Consider the following 22,060-nt stretch of genomic DNA (forward strand, 5'->3'; position numbering starts at 1 on the left):
TAGGCTGCCCCCTGCTGGCTGTATTGAGGGGAAGTGTTTTGTGTTTTGTTACACCTCAAACTTGAAAATCTTAAAAAAATAAATGAAACCTATGTAAATTAATGAGTCCATGCTGATTTTCAGCAGCCATTACCCCAGTCTTCAGTATCATAAATCATTCTAATAGGCTGATTTGGTGGTCAGTAGCAATGTTGAAACATTTTGAACAGAATTTATATTATTTTGTAATTTTATTTGGTCACTTTGGATCATTTTAATGCATTCTTGCTGAATAAAAATATCCATTTCTTTTTCTTTTTCTTTTCTTAAGCTATCATGGGTCCAAGAAAATATTAAGCAGCAAAAACTGTTTTCAACACAGATAAAAATAAGAACTATTTATTGAGCACCAAATCAGCAGCATATTGGAATGATATTCTAATATGCTGAGAACATAATGGTTAGAATGATAAAATAATATATAATTAACTTGTAATAATATTTCAAAATTGTACTGTTTTTACTGTATTTTGATCATTGCAGTCTTGGTTGCTGTAGCCTAAGAGACTTCTTTCAAAAACATTCAAAAGATTCATTTGAAAGACATATATTTAAAATGGACATAAAATGGTAAATAAAATGACAGAATTATGCTTACAGTTTGTTATAATGAAAAAGCCACAGACATTAAAATGGGAAACAAAAAACTTTTTTCCTCAGTTATAAATGACCTCAGTGCTAACAGGCATGGACTTTAAACCACAAAACCCTCATTTTGATTTCATGGGCTCTTTAGTCAGCTTACAATCATACAACCACTCGTTTTTTCCTTTCACTTGTTTTGGAAAGACCTTATGTATCACCCTCTTCCTCAGCTGAGGCCTGAGCTGCACCTTTGGACATTCAGAGACAGACAGAGGAAGAATAGCATTCACTCCGGTGTGAATGGCTATGACGCAAATTCCTGACCAATGTAGTTTACTGGCTACTGAGTTTAACAACAACTAATTCTACCCGTTCTGGCAAACAGACACACACTAAAGAGTTCGGAACAGACCCCAAACAGAGTTTGAGCTGACAAAAGGAAGTCTGGATGACCTTTGTGCCTCAACTGGCTTTCCAAAATGGGCTGTTTAGGCTAATAACAGGCTGAGCTGTTCTCAAATGCAGTAATGAACAGAGAAGTATACTTTCTCTGCAACTTTGGAAATTCCGCTTACAAGCAAAGTAACACTAGTTGCAATGTATATGTAACTGATATTACATGTGTAACTATAATCAATAACAGCAGCATCTACATTTGCTATTTGTGCCATTTGTGTGTTATGTTGCATTGCCACAAATTACGGACATATTTCATGCATGTTTTTAGTATTGCTCAATGCTTTGCAACATTAAAAATAAAATCTAGAGTGTGAGTATGTTTATTTGATAGAATATTGTTTTGATGTCTTCATTTTCAAACAGGATTACATTTGGATAGCATGTGTTACAAAATCCTTCTTAATTTAGGACATGTTGTTTAAATTTACAGGTTGTGGCGCCACCATGTGGATACTGTGTTTCCAAAACCCGCATATTTGAAGAATAGTTTCTGAATAAGAATATATCGGGAATTATATTGTAATTTTAATATAATATAGTATAGTGCATAGCAAATATTATATAAAGATAAAATAATAAATACAAAATGAGATATATTAAGCTTTAAATTAGAGAAACCAAGATGTAACTTATTGAAAATTTTGCAATATAATTTCAAAACATTAAATTATGAAACATGTTTGTCTCGAGTATTCTCTGCATTCTGCAAGTATGGATGCCATTCTACTCATTCCTATTTTTTTTCTTTATATTTCTTTCTTTATTTTTTTCATATAGAAATAAATAAGTGATAATAATAACATAATAATTATTTATAAATGATTTATTATTCATTATATTTTTAGACAAATACATAATTTGTTACAAAATATTTTTGAATAAGCAATTAATAGGCTAGTTGTTGTTGTTGTTTTTCTTAGACAGTGGAATTAGCAAACACATAACATCTGTATTTAATTTACGTGGAAATCCATAATTACATCATCTGTTATGTCTGTTGAAATGTCACTTACATTCAGCTTCAGAATATGATACACCCAAAACACATGTTAGAACGCATGACTATAATCTCCCCCTCCCTTCTGAGACCACATAACAGTGTAGTAGTGTAAAACAGCTGTTTATTTGCCATATATCACAACAATCTCTACTTAAAGTGTATTACTGTAAGTGTGTAGGCATGGTGTAACGTGGATTGGATGCTGGCTAACATTTCCATTACACATATTAGAATGAATACTGACGTAACCTAGCAGCCCCCACCCCAGAATAGCATGCATGGGAACATAATTCCCTGCATTCCTTCAAATAAAACCAAATTGCTCTAAAAAAACACAAGCCGAGGAAATCCAAATGTTTGTAGACATAAATGTTATGTGCGCTTAAATGCTATGTAGACAAGGAAAGGGGTGTGCAAGCCTTAATTTTAACTTTAATCCCTGGGGAGATGTCTAGGTTAGGGAAGGATTGAGCAACATCACTTCCTTATGAGGTGTTTAGGCGTGTTCTGTGAATGGGGGATTGGCCGCGTTCTCTATCTCATGCTAATACAAGAAGTCGAAACTATCCTGTACGAAGAAACCAGTTAATCTTGTGAGTTTTTTTTTTCTCAGGTATTTACAACTTAAAGTACAATCACTGTTACCGTTCTCTTTGGAGTTTTTGAAATGGGAGTTTGACGTTTATGTGCGCACGTTCACTCTTCATTGGACTTCAGGGAAAGAGGTAAAAGGCCACAGGTGAGCCTTTATAATCAATCATACATTTTCTCATTTTAGTGCTTAGACGTTTTGTTTCATACCCGCGAAACAGGTAACCTTTTAGTTATTATTTCATTGTATATAGGCTACCTAGTCTAAATGTATTTACATTTCATTGACCATGCGAAAATCAAAGCTGGTTACTGTGACATGTTTGTTTATCGATTGTTATAAATTGCGCGACAAGTTGCTTATCATTTTTTTCGTTAAAACGAGTTTATGTAGTCTACTTTCCTAAAACCTACATTACAGTGAAAATCTTTCTCTTAAAGATATATATATAAAGTATATAAAGATATATATTCAGTCATCTTGTGTCATATATTCAGTCATCTTGTGTCAAATTCACAAAATGCCATATCTGTAATTTCCAAAACCAAATATTAAAGTACGAAACATGGGAACGCCTTTAAGCTTTGTTCATTTATTTATATTTATTGATAACAGTGATGTCTACCACGTTACTACAGTTTAACTAGCCTATAGTATGATGTTACCTGATAAAATGTTTTTGGATTCAAGCTGCCAAATGCATAAATGTAGCCTGTTTTGGTGGAAACTATGGTCAGCTGTGTGCTACGTATTTGTATGATATTCTCTTTTTGCTATAATATGCATATTGTACAAAATTGATCCCATAACATTGAAATTAAAACATCATTTCATTTTAAAAGTAAAATGTGGTGTCAAAAATTAATCACACTTTAATTTCAGTACTAATTTATCAAATGCACAAATAAGCATGCATGATTTGTGTAGCAAAGCAGTATAATAAGCTATATACAAAATGGAGGGAATAAATGTCAATACTATATAATAAAAATCAAAAAAAAAATAATGAAGATCTTTAGAATTATTATTGCCAAATTTATAAATACTTTAGCAGTCTTATTGCCAAGTTACTGACAAGATTTTTTATATAGTATACATATTAATCTCTCTTTCTTCTGTTTTTGTCTTTTTCTGTTCAAAGGTCCTGGTTATCTTCATCATGTGTTAGCAGTAGCAGTGCAATCTTTTCACCTCAGGCTACATAGGACAGCAGAGATGTTGATCAGCCCCAGGACCTTGTTAAAATGTGTCTGGTTGCAGATACATCTGACCTGTGCACTGAAATCATGTCCTACAGTCCCACAAATGAACGTAAACTTTTCTGTTACCTACCCTGTCTCTTTTTTCCAAACTGCAAAAGCCATACAGAACATAGTTGTTAATGAAAATTTTAATGAGGTTTATGTGGCCTCTCAAAATGTGGTTGAAGCCTTGGACAAAAATCTCACCAAACTATGGAAAATAAGAACCGGGCCAGTTGGCAGTCCAGATTGTGAAACCTGTCAATGTGATATTGAGAATGAACCAGGAACGCCACTGGACACAGATAACCAAGTTCTTGTTTTAGAGCCTCAGGGCTACATAGACTTCCTGTACGTCTGTGGGAGCACACAGTATGGAGTCTGTAACATCCTTGAACTTAATCAAAGCGAAAGACCCTCAAACCCTGAATGTTTTTATGATGCAAGTGCCAACTCACCCTTAGCTTGTCCTGACTGTGTCGCTAGTCCTCTGGGAACAAAGGTCAGCGCGGTCAACGATGGTTTTTCAACGTATTTCTTTACTGCAGCTACCATCAATACCACCATTGCTGGATCTTTTGGCAAACCGTCCCTTTCTGTTCGTCGCTTGCTTGCAACAGAAAATGGATTTGACAACCATGTGAAGGGTCTGACAGTTCTTCCTGAATTTCAGGATACATTTACCATCGACTACGTCTATACGTTCTCTACGCCAGAATATGTGTATTTCTTATCTGTACAGTGGGAGAACCCGATGAAACAAAACGCCAAGTTGCAGACCCATCTTGGGCGGCTGCCCATCAAGGACAGCGAGCCTTGGATGTACAGGGAAATCGTTCTGGAGTGCCGCTTTGAGCCCAAACGCAGGAGAAGGAGCTCATGGATTAAGGATATTGTGTTCAACTCAGTTCAAGCTGCTCATTTCAGTACGGCAGGCAAGGAGCTGGCTGATGAGCTAGGGGTGAAGATGGACCGCCCAATTCTTTATGGGGTGTTTGCTGAAACAGATGAAAAGGGGAATCCTATCAGAAAGTCTGCCTTGTGTGCATTTCCAATAGATGATGTGAACAGTGAGATTGAGAAAGGGGTAGAGTCCTGCTGTTCAAATCGGACGGAGCGGCTCTCTCGGGGATTGTGCCATTTTCAGCCCTGTGAAATGTGTCCACATGAGGTGAGTTTGTATTTCTCACTGCAGCTTATTGACAATTGGCAATTCAATTTTATGTTAGTTTGGTCTTGTTTATTAATAAATCTGCATTTCTCCATCCTGCTCCCGAGAACCCATTCCCCCCTTTTAGGTGTCTAAAAATGGGTAGTAACTGATTACATGTAATCTGATTCCAAATATTAAGTACTTGTAATTAGATTAAATTATATTTTAAAATACTCATCATCAGACTACAGTTACTTTTTTATTGATTACATCTATGGTTCCCAATCCTGGTCCTGGAGAACCCCCAACATTGAATATTTTAGATGTCTCCCTATTCAAACACACCTGATTCAACTCATCAGCTCATTAGTGAAGACTCCCAAGACCTTAAATGTGTGCGTCAGATAAGAGAGACACCAAAAACGTGCAGTGATGGGGGTTCTCCAGGACCAGGATTGGGAACCACTGGATTACATGATTACATATAATTCACACAATGACATTACATTATTCATAATTTATTGATTCTCCCTAATTCTTTTTTAGCTTTTAAATGTTTCTTTTTAAACCAGCCTACTCCTTATATTCACTCAGAAAGTCTTCCAGTTTTGTGGGCATTCATACAAAGACCAGTCTCTTGACCACTGGATTTACAAAAATCATTTCAGTTTTAAGAAGTATTTTCTTAGCATTTAAACTTTACATCAACTACTGATGAACACCTTAATTTTTATTTGAACTATCACTGAGAAGTTTATTTAACCATGAATTTCTATGTCTTTGGAAGGCTTTTTATTGCACATTAAAATGCAAAAATTCACGTTATTTCTTATTTACATGTAATGCAGTCATTCCCAAACTTTTTTTCTCATCTTTAAAATAAATATTTTAATAATTAAGTATCACATTTGCATGTTCACGGTTCTCTGTTAGTTAGAGGTCACATGACATGCAGGTAAACAAAGACATTTGTTTCATTTTTTTTAGAAAGCGTTTTATTTTTATGAATTTTTTATGATTTATTAATTATTAGCTTTTCATTAAACTCACAAAGCCCCCGCAGTTCCTATACAAACCCCAGTTTGGAAAACCTTGATGTAATGTAATGTTTAATGCACTTCATGATGTTAATTACAATGAATGGAATATATTTTATTATTCTTTGTATTTTTATATCAATACGGTACAAGATTATCCTATTTAAATTAATGTGATAAACTTAAGTCAAAAGTAATGTAAAAGTAATCAAAATGTACTCTGATTACATTACCTAAAATGTCGGTGTTATGTAATGGATTATGCTACTAACTCCAATTTTTTGTCATGTAATGTGTAATCAGTAACAGACTACAATTTCTAAGTAATACCCAGCTCTGTCTAGAGAATCCCCTACAGACGGGAAAATAGCAGAAAAGCGTGATTAGTCGAGTTTTGTTTAGCAGTTGGGCTGGTTTGAACAGCATCGAAATGTTCTCAATGCCCTAGCAACCCCCAAAACATCATAGTAACGTATTAGCAATGCCCTAGCAACCCCCCAAACACCAGAGCAGTTGCCCCAGAACACACTAGGAACCCTATGAATCCCTCATCATAGCAACCACGCAACATGCCCTAGCAATGTTACAGTAACCTCCAGAACACTCTGGCAACCGCCTAGTAATGACCTAACTGAAAAAGATGAATGAGTAACTTTATGGCATTTTATTTTTCTTCCTGTACCTTAAGACTTGTCCCCATCTTGTGTTTATTTAAAGGGTTTATATAATTGGTCTAGTTTATATTTCGCAACCTATACCTTAAAAGGAGTGGACCATAGAATATTTGATGGTTAGTGAAGCCAGTTTCAGGAAATGACTCACACAAACATTTGATTTTTGTTTAAACTCATGTGTGGCTGCACTTGCTCAGGGATCACTCTGTGAGAGTCAGGCTTCATCATACACTGTTATTTGGTTTGGAATTCTCTGTTGTGTTGTTCGATTCATGACGCCACTTTGGTTTTGTAGATAGCAGCCGGCACATGCTTGTACATGAACTGTATTACGTCACGCAATACCTTACTGTTAGACTGAACTTTCTGTGGCAGACGGTTGTGAGTATGGCTTTGTCTCTCACAGTCTTAAACAGGCAATGAGCCAGAGCTGATAAATCAGGGAAAGCGTGTAGTGTCAGGATGTTCAATACTGACGTCAACAGTTTGTTTTTAACCAGTTGAAACAGGGATACTGAGGAGGTTGGCTGAAATAAAACCAGATTTACAATGCAAAGTCCTGTAGTTATAGATTTTATAGGATTTTAACACGTCCTTTGTGAATAATTTCTGGACATTCCACCCTGTATATCTTACTTACATAGTTTTTGTGTTTTTCCTTTAACATTTTACTTTTTTATACATATTTTACAATATTACACAAAATATTAAAATCTTTATAATAGATATAAAAATACACACAAAACACAATACTCTCACGATTTCATTTTTTTTTTAACAAAATGAGATTGAAGACAAATTCTAAATTAAATGTGTCCTTTTATTATTGCTAGGACAAAATGCTGTTCGTTTATTTGTGAAATTGAAATATAACATTATAATAATATACTAATATAGCACTAGCATATCATTGCTCTTTTGTTGGTTTTGACTGCTTCTATTGTCCTCATTTGTAAGTCGCTTTGGATAAAAGCGTCTGCTAAATGACAAAATTTAAATACAATGTAAATGTACATAACAAAACTAAATGGACATTTTAAAACAAGCCCCAAATCAAATAAATAACACAAATAAAATAAATCTCTTCATATAAACAAAAGTAGGGATCCACCGAATATTCGGCCACCGAAAATTTTCGGCCGAAAATGGCCCAAACGTGCATTTTCGGTTTTCGGCCGAAAGACTTTTATCACCGAAAAAATATGGCCGAAATGCTGCGATGACGCAAACAGAAACCGCGACCTGCACGTGCACCTGCATAGCGCAGACCACGAGCTCCCCGCGACGTTCGCTTCTAACCAGTGGGTCTTAATAGAGAACATTCTCTCTCTTCTTGCCCCTTTGAGCAGCTAACTAAAGACATCAGCTCCTCTGATGCATCTGTAGCGGACGTTATTCCTTTTAATCGCAACACTTGAGTGAAGCGTCTCCTAAGCAAAGAGGTTGAGATTTTCGGGGAGACCACGGAGTGAAAACAAAGAAAAGTACAAGTACTGGAAATAAAGCAGCGCGCACGAGAAAATTGTCAGCACACGTTTGACAATGAGATCTATTCGGATCCTCTGCACTTAATCGCGACTGTACTTTATCCGCGGTATAAAGACCATTACTTGGATGCGGAAATAAAGCAGCGTGCATGAGAAATGATCCAGGATGGATGCGGAGAACCCGCGTGGAGACGGAGATGGAGCAGCGCACAAAGTATTGCACGGAGAAAGAGATCATAGCGCAAAAAGACTCGTCTCTCTGCACCCTCGTTGTCTGATATGTTAAGTGAAATCCTGCAAGAAAGTGCCTCAAATAATAATAATACGTAGGCTATTCTGTTCTTAGGCTACTATATATGTGACTATCAGATTGTAGCCATATTTCTGCTAGATTTTTTTTTTAAATTTGATATAAATGTTTATTTATGCCCTGGCCCTATTTAAATATACTCTCTCAAATGTTTCTCAAATGTCAGGCAGATGACAAGCTCAACAGATAGATGGTTATCTGTCTGAAGTCCCCATACCCAGAAGTGATAACCCTCTTGCCTACTGGAGAAGTAATGCACTTTCTTGTAGTAGTCCTACAGAGAAAAATTTCAAATGCACTTGACCTAAATGCACTTTGTTTTTATGAGAGAACATTTAATTTTAAAAACTTTCTGCAGGGCCAGTAGGCCTGTACATTATTTTTCAATGAACACATGAGTGGGGTCAAGTTAAACATTTTAGTTTGAATTTTATTTTATACTGTGCATTGTTGCAATGTGCTAAATAAATATTTGCATAATTTGTAATTGATTTATTATTTGAAACTTTAATCTTAATTTATGCAATTGCAATGCCTTGATTTTAGTAAAGTTAGTACACAGTCATAGCCATAAATGCAATGGTACTAATAACTGGCATAATTTCTTTCGGTGTTTCGGTTTTCGGCCTTGGTTTCCTCTTTTTCGGTTTTCGGTTTCGGCCAAGAATTTTCATTTTGGTGCATCCCTAAAAATAAGGCTTTGTCTGTCCTCTTTCCATTTCAAATTAGAGGCAGGCAACCACTGCATTTTAATCATGATCCAAACAAAGATGCTGCATACATCGAAATTTGAAGCAAAAACAGAATAATTTAACTTCAGTTTTGTGAAACTATACATAAAAAATATCAGCATGAAACAGAAACATCCGACCAGCTGAACAAGACAGATTCACTCTCTGCCAGCAGGTGGCACTTAAAGCGTTTCCTTGGTTTCCGCTGTAAACAAAGCAGCGCTGCACTTATGAACTTTAATATGCATTATACAGAGGCAAGATGAAAAATACCATCTAAACTTTTCTGAAGACTAAGTTCCCCTCAGACATACATTCATATAAACTCCTACCCCTAATTGAATTCTGATTACTTTAGCATCCCAGCTGATTTGAATGGTTACATATTTTAATCGATTTTCAACCGGCTCACGTTTAATCATTACATCCCTACCGTTTATCAAAAAAAAAAACACTTTCCTTTTTTACTCAACGTTCCAAAGAGAAATTCTGAAGAATGTGCTGAAAACCAGAGAATGTGCTCCCTCTCCGTAATCGAACCCTGATTCCCCGTTACCCGTGGTCACCATGGTAGGCACCTAAAGTACCATCAAAAGTTGATAGGACAGACATTCAAAAGAGTCGTCGCCGCGGTGGGTGCGCGATCGGCATGAGGTTATCTAGAGTCCCCAAAGGGACCGGGGCAGGGACTGGTCCCCAACCCCGGATGGGTTTTGGATCTGTTTGCATGTATTAGCTCTGGAATTGCCACAGTTATCCAAGTACCTGGTGGAGCGATCAAAGGGACCATAACTGATTTAATGAGCCATTCGCAGTTTGACTGTACCGGCCGTGTGTACTTAGACCTGCATGGCTTAATCTTTGAGACAAGCATATGTTACTGGCAGGATCAACCAGGCTGGAGAACTGAATCAGTCAGTTTCATAAGCACATAGTTTAGACAACAATATGAATTTGCCTCCTTATGAATTTGCCTCCTTGATGTAGGTCCAGATTTCCAGTGAACAATAACTAAAAATAATCTTACAGTGTTATCATATTAATTCAGACTAATTGAAATGTCACAAATGTGTTGTATGAACCACTTTAATTATACTTTTAAGGTATCTTTACGTCTTTATTGAAACTTTGGAAAGTTAGAAAACTTTAAAATTTGTTTACCATGGGAGCAAAAAAGTCAACATAAACGGTATGACAACATCTGCTCTTAAGCTTATTCATTTCTACAGCAATGGAGATTAAATCCTGACTGGACAGTAGATGTTTGCTTTCTAATTATTCAGTGAGTGTTACCACTAACAGACTGCACATATCCCTCATATCTTAATTTGGTACAAGGGTTCAAGCTTTAGGGGCAGGAAATCATTTTTTACTGCCAGATGGTGTCTGTAGCCTTCCGTTTAAAAGTTGTTGCTTCCTTTTCACTGGGGTTGCTGTTAAAGTGCATGCATTTTTTTCTGTCACAGTGTCACCCTTTTGAAGTCAGTAAAAAAATCAGAAACAAACATGGTACAGGAAATGGACAATGAGGAAAAATTTTAATGTGAAAAAGTGTACAATAATTTAGCTGTTTTTTTAACAGTCCATTGAGCTTCAAATGCAGGCACAACATATAGAGTTTATATTGTTGTAATTACTGATTTTTCAGTTTTCATTTTGTCAGACTGGCACTTTCTGTGTATGCCGTGATTTAAAAAAAAACTGTATTTCTTGCAAAGCAATGAAAAGTTGCATGACAAAAGTTTTATATTCACTAAATATATTTATTCACTCAATATTTTGTTTTATTTTGTCTAGAACCCAGATGATGTGAAATGCAAGTTTATCCCCACAATGGTGGCAAAGCCTTACTACAGAGTGGACTTCTTCAACAGGCAGATGAACAATGTGCTTTTTACTTCTATTCTGGTGACTACCATTGAAACCAAGACTGTGGCACACATCGGCACGGATGATGGACGGCTCTTGCAGGTTATTAGGGCACTCTTTTTTGGTGGAAACTGATTCCATTTTAAATACTGTGAATAATGATTGGCACCTTACTGAAGTTTAATGGGGAGCTAACATATGTGTCGCTGAGGTCTATTTTAAGTGTTTCAGACACCAATCTATCATCTCATTCCCCCTAAATAGTCATTTATATTTCACAATTCTTACTTTTTACAATTCTTTTCTGAGGTGTAAACTCACAGTTCAAAGGGAAAATGTCAGAATTAAGTAATTCACAATTTTGAGAAAAAAGTCAGAAAACTGAGTTTATATATTGCAGTTCTGAGAGAAGACATCCAAATTTTCCAAAGTCCATAAAGTTCCTTCTTTCCTTCTTCTTTCCTGCTAGTCAGTGGCCAATACGATTATAAGCCAGGCTTTTATTGGCTCCCTATATTGGATGGATACAGTGAATTATTTTTGCCCTTTTAAGGACAAATATCATGTATATTTCATAATTGTGTAGCTGTGAGTATGTATGCTGTGTAGTTTTGAAAAAACTTTTACTTTTCAGGTTATTCTGAGCAGATCGTCCCTTGTAGTGTTTGCCAACTACTCTCTTGTGGAAGAAATGCAGAAAGTGTCACAAATAGCTGCCGTTCATTCTTCAGAGTCTCTGCTCTTTGTTGTTGGAAACAAGGTATGCATGTTTATTCTGTACAGTTCAAAAGCTTATCAGCCATCAGTAGTGTATTACAGGTTTAATGTTTAAAATATACAGACTGAAAGTGACTCATAGTTTTCATCTGCATTTTTCTGTCAAACCTGTCTCTCTTCATCCTGTATGTGCAGCTGATAAATGTATCTCCCAGAGGTCCAGGCTGTGCCCATTTCCTCTACTGTTCAGTGTGTTTAGCGGCCCCCAAATTTATGGGATGTGGCTGGTGTGATGGAGTCTGTTCCCAGATGCATCAGTGTAAGGATCTGTGGAGTAGCAACTCCTGCCCTCCAGTAATCACCCAGGTAACGCATTGCATAATTGGGCAATAAATGTCACAATAAACTGTCTGTCTTTTAAGTTTGCGTTTCTAATATACAGTGAGTGTGTACTGATAATATGAAGGCTGCTTCAGAGTCATTGTAGTCATATCAGGGCAGGGCTGTGTTAACAACCACAGTATCTGTTGGACTCTCACCCCTGTCTCACACTGGACGGAATGCCAGCTTTGGCTGTGAAGTCATTTGAGTTAAACAAGAATTTTTGTAATGTGTTCCACATTTTAGATAGTAAAATTAGATAAAACAAACGGAAGTATGAAAATTATGTAGTGATACAAAAACAAAGCTATCTTGTATAGTAAGATGCTATGCTGAGCATTTGTTGGTTGTTACTTTACTTCCCAGTCCTTAGAAATAAACTATTAAAATTAAAATTTGACAAACTATACAAAAGTCTTATACTACCATGATTTCTCCAATGATATCTGAAGGACTGGACTCTGGAGTAATGACTGCTCAAATTTCAGTTTTTCCATGAAAGAAATAAATTACATTTTAAAATATATCAAAATAGAAAATAACATTTTAAATTGAAGTAATATTTAACTTTTTTTTTTTTCTTTTTATGAAATACTTTTTTTGGCATTTTCCCTTTATAACGATAGGACAGTCTAGATCTGAGAGGAGGAGAAGTTGGGGGGTGGGTGGGGTAAGGTCTGTGAGTCGGGATTCGAACTTGGTACACCTGTAGCGCAACGGTGCTGTAACTTGGTGCACTGCCCATGAGGCTATTGGTGGCAGTACTGACTAATATTTCACAATATTACTATTTCTTATTAAATAAGATTGTATATTTCAAGCATCTGAGCAAAAGTGTTTAGTTTTAAAAAGCTATTAATAACTTTATGTATAACCCTAAAACTAGATTTGCACTTTTGGTTTTCAGTTTTTCCCCAGCACGGTTCCCTCAAATGGTAAGAGTGAAATCACTCTTTGCGGCTCGAACTTCCAGTCAGCTTCCCGACCTGCTATCACTCAAACCTCTCACCAGGTTTACATTGGGAAAAGAAGCTGCACTGTTATACCAGAAAAAAGCAGTAGCTCCCAGTAAGTAACACGTACACATTTTAGTTTCTCCACAAAAAAAAAGATAAATACAGTACAGTTCTTTCCTACTGACAGAGGAAGTTGTGGCAGATGCATAACAAAGAAAGATTGGGGATTTTTGTCATTTTTCCACCCAAAAATATCCAGTACCCTTTAGTTTATCTTACAGATAACCTTTGTAACCCCACACATACATATGTGCTCATCAGTGTTATTTTAGTATTATTTATATACTATTATAGTGTTTATTAATATTTTGAATTAGCTTTTATTTTTTTTATTTTCAGTTTTAATAGTAATTTTAGTTTAAGTTTTAGTACATATAGTCATTTTTATTAGTTTCTTCTTTTTTATCCTTTATATTCTATTTTATGTCAGGTTTATTTCAATGAACAAAACCAATTTTGAATAGTTTTGGTTAACAATAACAACATAAATGTATTTATAAATGTAATTTCATTCTTCACTCAGGCTGGTGTGTAGGATTAATGGTGAGGTGTCAGAGCCGGAACAAACTGTTGATATAACAATACAAGTGGATGAAAAGAGTGTGGAAAGTGGATACTTCATCTCTGGGAAGGCTAGCATACAAGGCTTCAGTTTTGTGGTAATGATCAAAACATTCTCAATCTTTAATTACTTAACTTACATATGGTTTAACACATGGATAGAGTATTAAGAAATATTGGATTGTGGTACTGCTGCGGATGAACTGGATAAATGAAAGTTTTGAAAATGACAATTTCCTTTGTAGTATTTTGCCATTTTAGATTGATAAAGCTCTTATCATACCTCTTATCTCCCATAAACCCCAGAAATCACAGATATCAGTCCAGGCTTAGGACCTAAGATTGGAGGAACCCTGATCACCCTGTCAGGAAAATATCTGGATGCTGGTGGAAGCATAATGGTCAGCCTTGGAGATAGAATTTGCCCTGTTGAAAGGTTATTGTCCAAGGTTACGAAATTCACTGTTTAAGAGTTATAAGTCAAGGTTTAGAAATATAAGAGTGCCAGTCTAGTACATTGTTTGTAACCACTGAGTTTTGAGTATTTTCCTACTGTTGTTTCTCCAGCATCTCCAGCAATGGGACGTCGGTTGTTTGTAGGTCTGAAGGTGCTGTGGAGTCTTCAGATGTAGATGTAAAGGTTTTAATTGATGAATCAATTATTTCAGCCACAAAAAAGTTCAGATATGTGGTGAATCCTGAGGTGATGACTGTGAAGCCCAACTGTGGTTTTAGAAAGTGAGTCATACCATTCAGTATTTTTATTTACTTTTAAACTTTCTTTAGTCTTTTGAGTCTTTAAAAGTAAATTGATTTTTTTTTTTTACTATGTATTTTTTTGGGGTCCTGCTACAATGAAGGATCAAAAATCACTATCATCGGGCAGAACCTGGATTCCGTTTCCCAAGCCGTAATTAACTACAAAGGCAACAACACAGCACCTGTGCAAACCGTAGGACTCATTTGTATTTTAAAGAGCCATGTTTAAATGTTTTAAATGTTGCCACTAATTGGATGCTGTACCTCAGGTGTGTGTTAGTCAAGGGAATCCTAACCAGATGGAGTGTAAAAGCCCTACATGTGAGGAGTCAACGGGAATCCTCTCTGTGGATCTGGATGGAGCCAAGGACCTCCTGCCTCAGACGTTTACCTGCCATCCTGACGGAGAACCCATCCCATTTGAAACAGAAAGAAATGTGCTTGAGCTCAGCCCAGGGCAGGACAAAGTCTCACTGCATGTACGTCTCAGTGGTTGCATATATTGTGTGGTAATAAAGTCTCGCATATGATCCGACCAGGCTACATGTCTTCACATGTTGATTATTTAAAATATTTATATATAATATGTATGTTATATACATATATACACACACACACACACTACTGGATAAAGTTGTAGAATAATTATTCCAAAAGTTTTTTAAATAAATCTTCACCAAGGCTGCATTTATTTAATCAAAAATACAGTAAAAACAGTAATAGTATGAAATATTATTACAATTTAAAATAACTGTTTTCAATGTTAATATATTTAAAAAAGCAATTTATTTGCAATATTATTTGATTGTCTTTTTCTCATCACATACATTTTTTTTCTGGCCAGAATACATAAAATATACAGGCATAAAAAATAAAAACAACACAATGAATGATTTACTAAATTTATATTATAACTAAAATGATGACAGTAAGATTATTCTTCCAGATGTATTGTATCATAATCTAATCATATTTTTTATTCCAGCACAAAAAACTAGCCTTGGTGTCTGATTGCATGAAAATCATTATGACAATTAATGGAGTGGATTGCAAAGCTACAGTTCTGGACAATGAGATCACCTGCAGGATCCCCAAAAATCTGACTATCCCTAGAAAGGGGGCGCCAGTTAAGGTCAGAGTCTGTCTATTGAATTCAGCTTTGATAAGTTCAAGTTGGCTCTGCATCTGTCATTCATGATGCGCTGCTCTGTCACATGTGTTTCTCAGTTGCTAGTGAACGGAGAAGAATATAACATTGGTGTAGTAGTAACTACAAACAGCAATTTTATTGTGGGCATGGTGCTGGGCATCTTGGCTGCAATTGGCGTGGGAGCAGCTCTGGCTTACGTAGCCATGACAAGAGAGCGCAAGAAAAGGAAATGTGAGTGCGTTTTGACAAAATGACTCCAATTTTTCCAAAATTAAATGATTGTTTTTACACGATTTAAAAATATTTTGTAATTATTATACTTGAAAGCAGAATTAAAAAAATAGTGAATGTGCATGTAAAAAAAATGTGTTTGGTTAGCAGCTGCACTTGCTCAGTTTCGACTATCGCTGCATTCAACTCGCACTGCAGTGGAGAATTATGACAGATCACCTGATGGTGACTACAGAAGAGGTGAGACAACCTAAAATCCTGATCCTGAAGTTTTTTTTTTTTTTACATATCCAGATGGTACCTATAATTTAAAGAGTATGAAGCCCAACTTGGTACATTGTATCTTCATAAAGAGCATCCAATCTTCAATAAACATGAACTGTACATCCTGTAGGTCTGACGGTTTCTCCTTTCCAAGGCTCGATCACAACATTCTCCAGTCTGCCGTATGCTGGGTCAACTGACTCTGCAGTAGCTCCTTTGATTCAATCTCAGGCAATCTCTATGTCCGCTCTCCGGCCAGATCTGTTGGAGGAGGTGAAGAATGTTTTGATCCCACATAATAAGGTTAAAATCCAGCATGACCAAATCATCGGCAAAGGTACGTATCTTAGGGCAACGGCAATCTGTCTGGATTTGCTACATTGCTTTTTCTCTTTCTTATAGTACCTTCTCTTTCTATTCCACACTTGCATATTTCTCAAATCTTTCTCAGGTCATTTTGGAACAGTGTATCATGGATATCTTACTGATAGTGATGAAAAAGAGATCCACTGTGCTGTCAAATCATTGAATAGTAAGTAAATGAATACTGTTAAATAGGGGTACAATAATAATAAACTTGTAGATGATACAATAAGCTGATAATTATTTAGTTATTTGTTTCATTATGTTATGGCAAATAACATAATAAAGAATAATATTAATTTTATCATTTTGAAATTACAGTATTTTATGTTAGCGTTTACTTGCATACAGCACTGTGATGCCCAGCCATTATGAAAAAAAAAAAAAAAAAAAAAAAAAACAGGAAATGCTTTTAAATTTTCTTGAAAGGGATCACTGATCTGGAGGAGGTGGAGCAGTTTTTAAGAGAAGGAATCTTCATGAAGGCCTTCCACCACCCTCATGTCCTGTCCCTCTTGGGCATTGTGCTTCCCAGTGATGGACTTCCCCTGGTGATCCTGCCATACATGAAACACGGAGACCATAGGCATATTACCCAAACACCAAACCACATCTTAACCATCATAAAAACAACATAGCCCTGACCGAATCCTATCATATCTTAACCATCAGAAATGATAGGTTGATGACTCAAACCCCTAGCCCCATCTTAAGCCTTATCATAACCATAGTTTGACATAATTTCTCATAATAACCTGATTTCTCATTTTTAATAGATACTCTTAAAAATCACAAGACCGGACTTTTCATATATGCTGTTTTCTGTAGATTCATGAATTTGTGGCACACCTGCTATCCAATAATAGCAATAAACTTTGTGCTTTGTTACTTTGAATATGAAAGATAGTCTCAGCTTTAAAATGATCAATTTTATCACATGATCCAATAATCTTTTCCTACATACTACTAGTTATAGCACAAAATAAACATGAATGAAACAGTACAAAACAGAAAGAGTCAGTATTTGAAATATATTATGTCTCAAATAATTGCTCAAGAAATGTTTAAATCACAAAAAATGCATCAATAAAACAGCTTGTGAACAATGTCACGTAATGTTACATTTACCTCATGAAAGACATTCTGTGACCACAGAAAGCCCTCAAGACCAGCATTTTGCAAAATATATGCACTATTTTACATGTTCATTTCACTTAAAGTTGAAAATCTAGATTTATTCATTGATAATATATCAATTAAAAAAATAACATTTATTTTCGGTTTTGGATTCCGTTTTCAGTCAAGTGCATCCTGAATTTTTGGCCCAGCATTTTTATTTCAGTGCATTACTAATTGTAACATTTTAATCAAGGTAAAATCATGTAAACTTACTAAACATTTGCATTGAAATGTTGTAAAAATATATCCTTCGTGTTCAGAATCCCACAAAAGAAAAGACCTGATTTGCTCTGGTCAACAAGCCAAAAAAATAATAGAATATCTCAAAAAGAAAAAATTTGTGCACAGAGACCTTGCTGCACGCAACTGCATGTAAGTAAAAGGGAACCTGAATTTTCATAATTTATCTAGTAATGTATGCATACACCAAAATGTAACAAACAGCTGTTTTGTTGTCTTATCGAAATACAATGAGTATAGACACAACATATCTAACAAATGTAATGAAACTGCATTTCCTAGGCTGGATGAGTCATTTACAGTGAAAGTGGCTGACTTTGGAATGGCACGTGACGTCTATGATAAGGAATACTACAGCGTCAAGGACAGCAAGAAAGCAAAGCTGCCAGTCAAATGGATGGCTTTAGAAAGCCTGCAAACACAGAAATTCACCACCAAATCAGATGTGGTAAGTTTAAATATGGAAAATATTTTCAAAACATTTCAAGAATACCGGTATGTATCCAATAGAGGAATTTCTGTTTCAGCAGCTAGGTATGATCCTACATTCTGTATGTAACATGTATTTTATTCCCTCTAGTGGTCTTTCGGAGTGTTGATGTGGGAGCTGATGACGAGAGGGGCCAGTCCGTATCCTGATGTGGACCCTTATGACATTACAACATATCTAATGCAGGGCCGTCGACTGCTACAGCCACAATACTGCTTGGATTCCCTGTAAGATTTTTTATATTTACCTGCCTTTTATTTGTGAAGGGGTCATATCATGAAGAATCAAATGATATTTGGCTTTTTAATATTTATATTATAAAATTATGTCTTTTAAAGTGTCTTTTTTAATTGATGAAACTGTCCACATTTAAATGTCAGCAACACCTATTTTGCATTCAGAAAATCACAAATCATGGTGAAGTAGTAAAGCAGGATAAATATATTATTAATATTTTTGTTGTTGTCAAAATATTAAATTAAAAAGTCATGAAAAAGTATATACTTTTTTGGATGGAAAACCTTTACTAACATTATAAGTAGCTGTGAAAACCCAACAGAAACACTTATTTTACATGTTGCTTCATAATTGGCTATAGACTAAAAGACCATAAAGAATAATTAATTATTTTGAATTCTGTATTATAGGTGGTCCATCATGCTGCAGTGCTGGAATCCTGAGCCTGAGAAGAGACCAAGTTTCCCTAGTCTTGTGAAAGTCATTCAAGACATCCACTACAGTCTAGAGGGGGAACATTACGTCAACCTCCAGATCACCTATGTGAATCTGGACCAGCCCCGGCCCTACCCCCCACTCTCTCCAGCCTCACCTGCTTCTGAACATTCAGACCAGTCCTCCACCTGACCCTGGTCTCAAATGAAATAAGCCTGAGCTACGTTCATCCTGTGGATTCAGCGGCTCATATGGTCCTGTGAAGTGTGGGAACCAAAAAGCATGCACTGAAGATGATCTGCTGTATTTGGAGAATCCCAAATTGTGTCAAACTGAATGTACATTCCTTGCGTGTGACGATCATGCTTTTGTGACGTTTGTGCATGGTGTTAGTCGCATGGCCAAACTGGTGTCACATCTTTGGGATTTTAACATTTATGGTGGCAAGTGCACTTTTTAAATGAATTATAAATGTTAAACTTTTTCTTTTTTTAAATGAATTCAAGAATATTATGTTTTTATACTTTCTTAAAGCACATGGAATTGTTTCTTACACTGAATGAATTGAAACTGAAATTAAACAGAAAATCATTTGTTATTGCTCATACTATAGTATAACACTGTGTTCTATCCTGGTACAAAGTGGCAAAATTCCAGTGACCAAATAATTTTTATGACCACACTGCCAGTGAAAATGTCACCCTCTCTTTGTCAATGTTTGATGTTTAATATACATGGGGAGGAGGTTTTGGTACAATAGGATTTTAGTGGGAGCAGGGCTACCAGCACTGCAGGAATATAAACAAAGTGATTTACACCAGTAATCTAATTATTAAGACAATATAATGATTAAGGTTTTTACATGAGTTGGTTTTAAAATATTCTTTTCATGTTCCAGTTTTACATGTTATAGAACATAGATCGATTAATGGCACGTCATTACGTCACCAAGCGACACCATCCGCAGTCCCCTCCAGAATTTCACGTATAAACATATAGTTTGTGTTCGTTATGATGCCATATACAGTTTTAGGTGTTTCATTTTTAATTTACCGAAAGCTTCAAGTGCAGTTAATTATTTGTCATGCTGTGCAAACAGACAACGGGGTTGTTGAAGCCATGCTCTTTTGTTTGCCCTCAAATGGTTGACCACTGCAGTGTGTGAATCCTGTCGCAAAGTACTTGAAAAATTGTTTGATCAGTTGCATTAACCTTTTTTCCAATGTAAATAAAGTGTCTAAAAAACAAGATTTGAATTTGACATGATCATTTTACATCACTTAAAAATTCATCATTAAAAAAAACAACCATAATTTAAAATTCTGTCATCATTTACTCACCCTTGTGTCGTCCCAAACCTGTATGAGTTGCGTTCTTATGTTGAACAGATTGCTGGTGATCAAACAGTTGGTGGTTCCCATTGACTTCCATAGTATTTATTTTCCTACTATGAAAGTCAATGGGGACCACCAACTGTTTGATCACCAGCAACCTTCAAAATATCTTCTTTTATGTTCAACATAATAGGTTTGGAACGACATGAGGGTGAGTAAATGATTTGTACTCAAAGACAGAATTTTCATTTTTGGGTGAACTATCCCTTTAATTAAGGAAATCGCGCCTCGATCGAACCTTTGTGGAGATGGGTCCCTCTTGTGTGCAAATGTGTCGTTTTGAACGTCGCCATCTTTGAGTCACTGTCGCTATGGTTACAGGTAATAGCCACAAATAGAACAGATTCATACTTGAACGTTCTGCTACTTATATGATGTCATGGATTTGAACAGCAGTTTTGTAGTCGCTTTGGGTCATGTGTTTGATTAGGACGAACAAGATATCTGTTAATGTAGGTAGGTAAAGCTCTATAAAAATACATTCATTCATATAAAATGATCAATTCTACATGATCATTTTTTAAGGAAAAGAATCTTTTAAACATTCTTCTTTGTTTCAAGTCAAACTTGTGTTAAAGTGCAGCAAAATCACTGTATTTCTGAACATGTTCACGTTTTTTTTCATGACCCTTTCCATCAACATGTCATGGTTTGAGCCATCACAATTGCAACCTTGTTTGAAAATGTCATATGACAGCAATAAAAGGTGAGTCAAATCTCAAAGTTTTATATGAATACATCAAACACTGTATTGTATTAAATTCCAGCAAGCACCTTTAATTCTGGAAAAATCACTGTATTTCTGAACATATTCTTCTCTGTTCCTTCTTTACATGACCATATACATGCCTCTTTTTGATCTGTTATAATGGTAAACACGATAAGAAAGATCTTGTGACAGCAATAAAAGGCAAGTCAAATCTGAATGTTTTGTAAATGAATGCATCAACAAACTGTATTAGCTTGTGTTAAATCATCACAAATCTTATATTCTAGGAAACCTCTGAATTCTGAATGTTGTTTTGTTTTCCCTTCTTTGCATTACTCTTTCTATCTACATGCCATAGTTTGAGCCACCATAATGCTGAATACGGTAAAAAAAAATACAAATAAAATGTCAAACTACAATATTCTTTTTTTTTTTATTATTATTATTCTAGAAAATCACTGTATTTCTGAACATATTCTGTTTCTTACCTTGCATGTGTCTTTCCAACTACATGTCATGGTTTGAGTCATCACAATGACAAACATGGTAAGAAATGTCATATGATAACATCAAAAACCTGTATTAGCTTGTGTTAAAGTGCAGAAAGAATCACTGTTTTTCTGAATGTGTTGTTCTCTGGTTCTTTCTTTGCATGACTCTTTCCAACTACATGCCCTGGTTTGAGCTGCCACAATAGTGATTATGGTAAAAATAATCATGTGACAACAAGATAAAAACTGTATTGTGTTTAAATGCA

General features: G+C 35.6%; 1 protein-coding gene across 1 annotated transcript; it reads left to right on the forward strand.

Moving 5' to 3' along the window:
- The first annotated feature begins 2,563 nt into the window (after window positions 1–2,563).
- On the forward strand, window positions 2,564–20,448 carry LOC109063626 (macrophage-stimulating protein receptor-like). Its single transcript, XM_042726325.1, has 21 exons — window positions 2,564–2,822; window positions 3,817–5,087; window positions 11,106–11,279; window positions 11,812–11,937; window positions 12,090–12,260; window positions 13,183–13,343; window positions 13,815–13,950; window positions 14,152–14,288; window positions 14,420–14,589; window positions 14,710–14,804; window positions 14,881–15,090; window positions 15,597–15,743; window positions 15,839–15,992; window positions 16,143–16,232; window positions 16,387–16,593; window positions 16,708–16,788; window positions 17,049–17,241; window positions 18,072–18,170; window positions 18,321–18,486; window positions 18,619–18,755; window positions 19,176–20,448. The coding sequence occupies exons 2-21, from the start codon at window positions 3,891–3,893 to the stop codon at window positions 19,390–19,392; spliced, it is 4,068 nt and encodes a 1,355-aa protein (XP_042582259.1). The 5' UTR covers window positions 2,564–2,822; window positions 3,817–3,890; the 3' UTR covers window positions 19,393–20,448.
- Window positions 20,449–22,060: the final 1,612 nt, after the last annotated feature.

The sequence above is a fragment of the Cyprinus carpio genome, chromosome B6 (genome assembly GCF_018340385.1).
Source record: "Cyprinus carpio isolate SPL01 chromosome B6, ASM1834038v1, whole genome shotgun sequence".
NCBI classification, from domain to species: domain Eukaryota; kingdom Metazoa; phylum Chordata; class Actinopteri; order Cypriniformes; family Cyprinidae; genus Cyprinus; species Cyprinus carpio.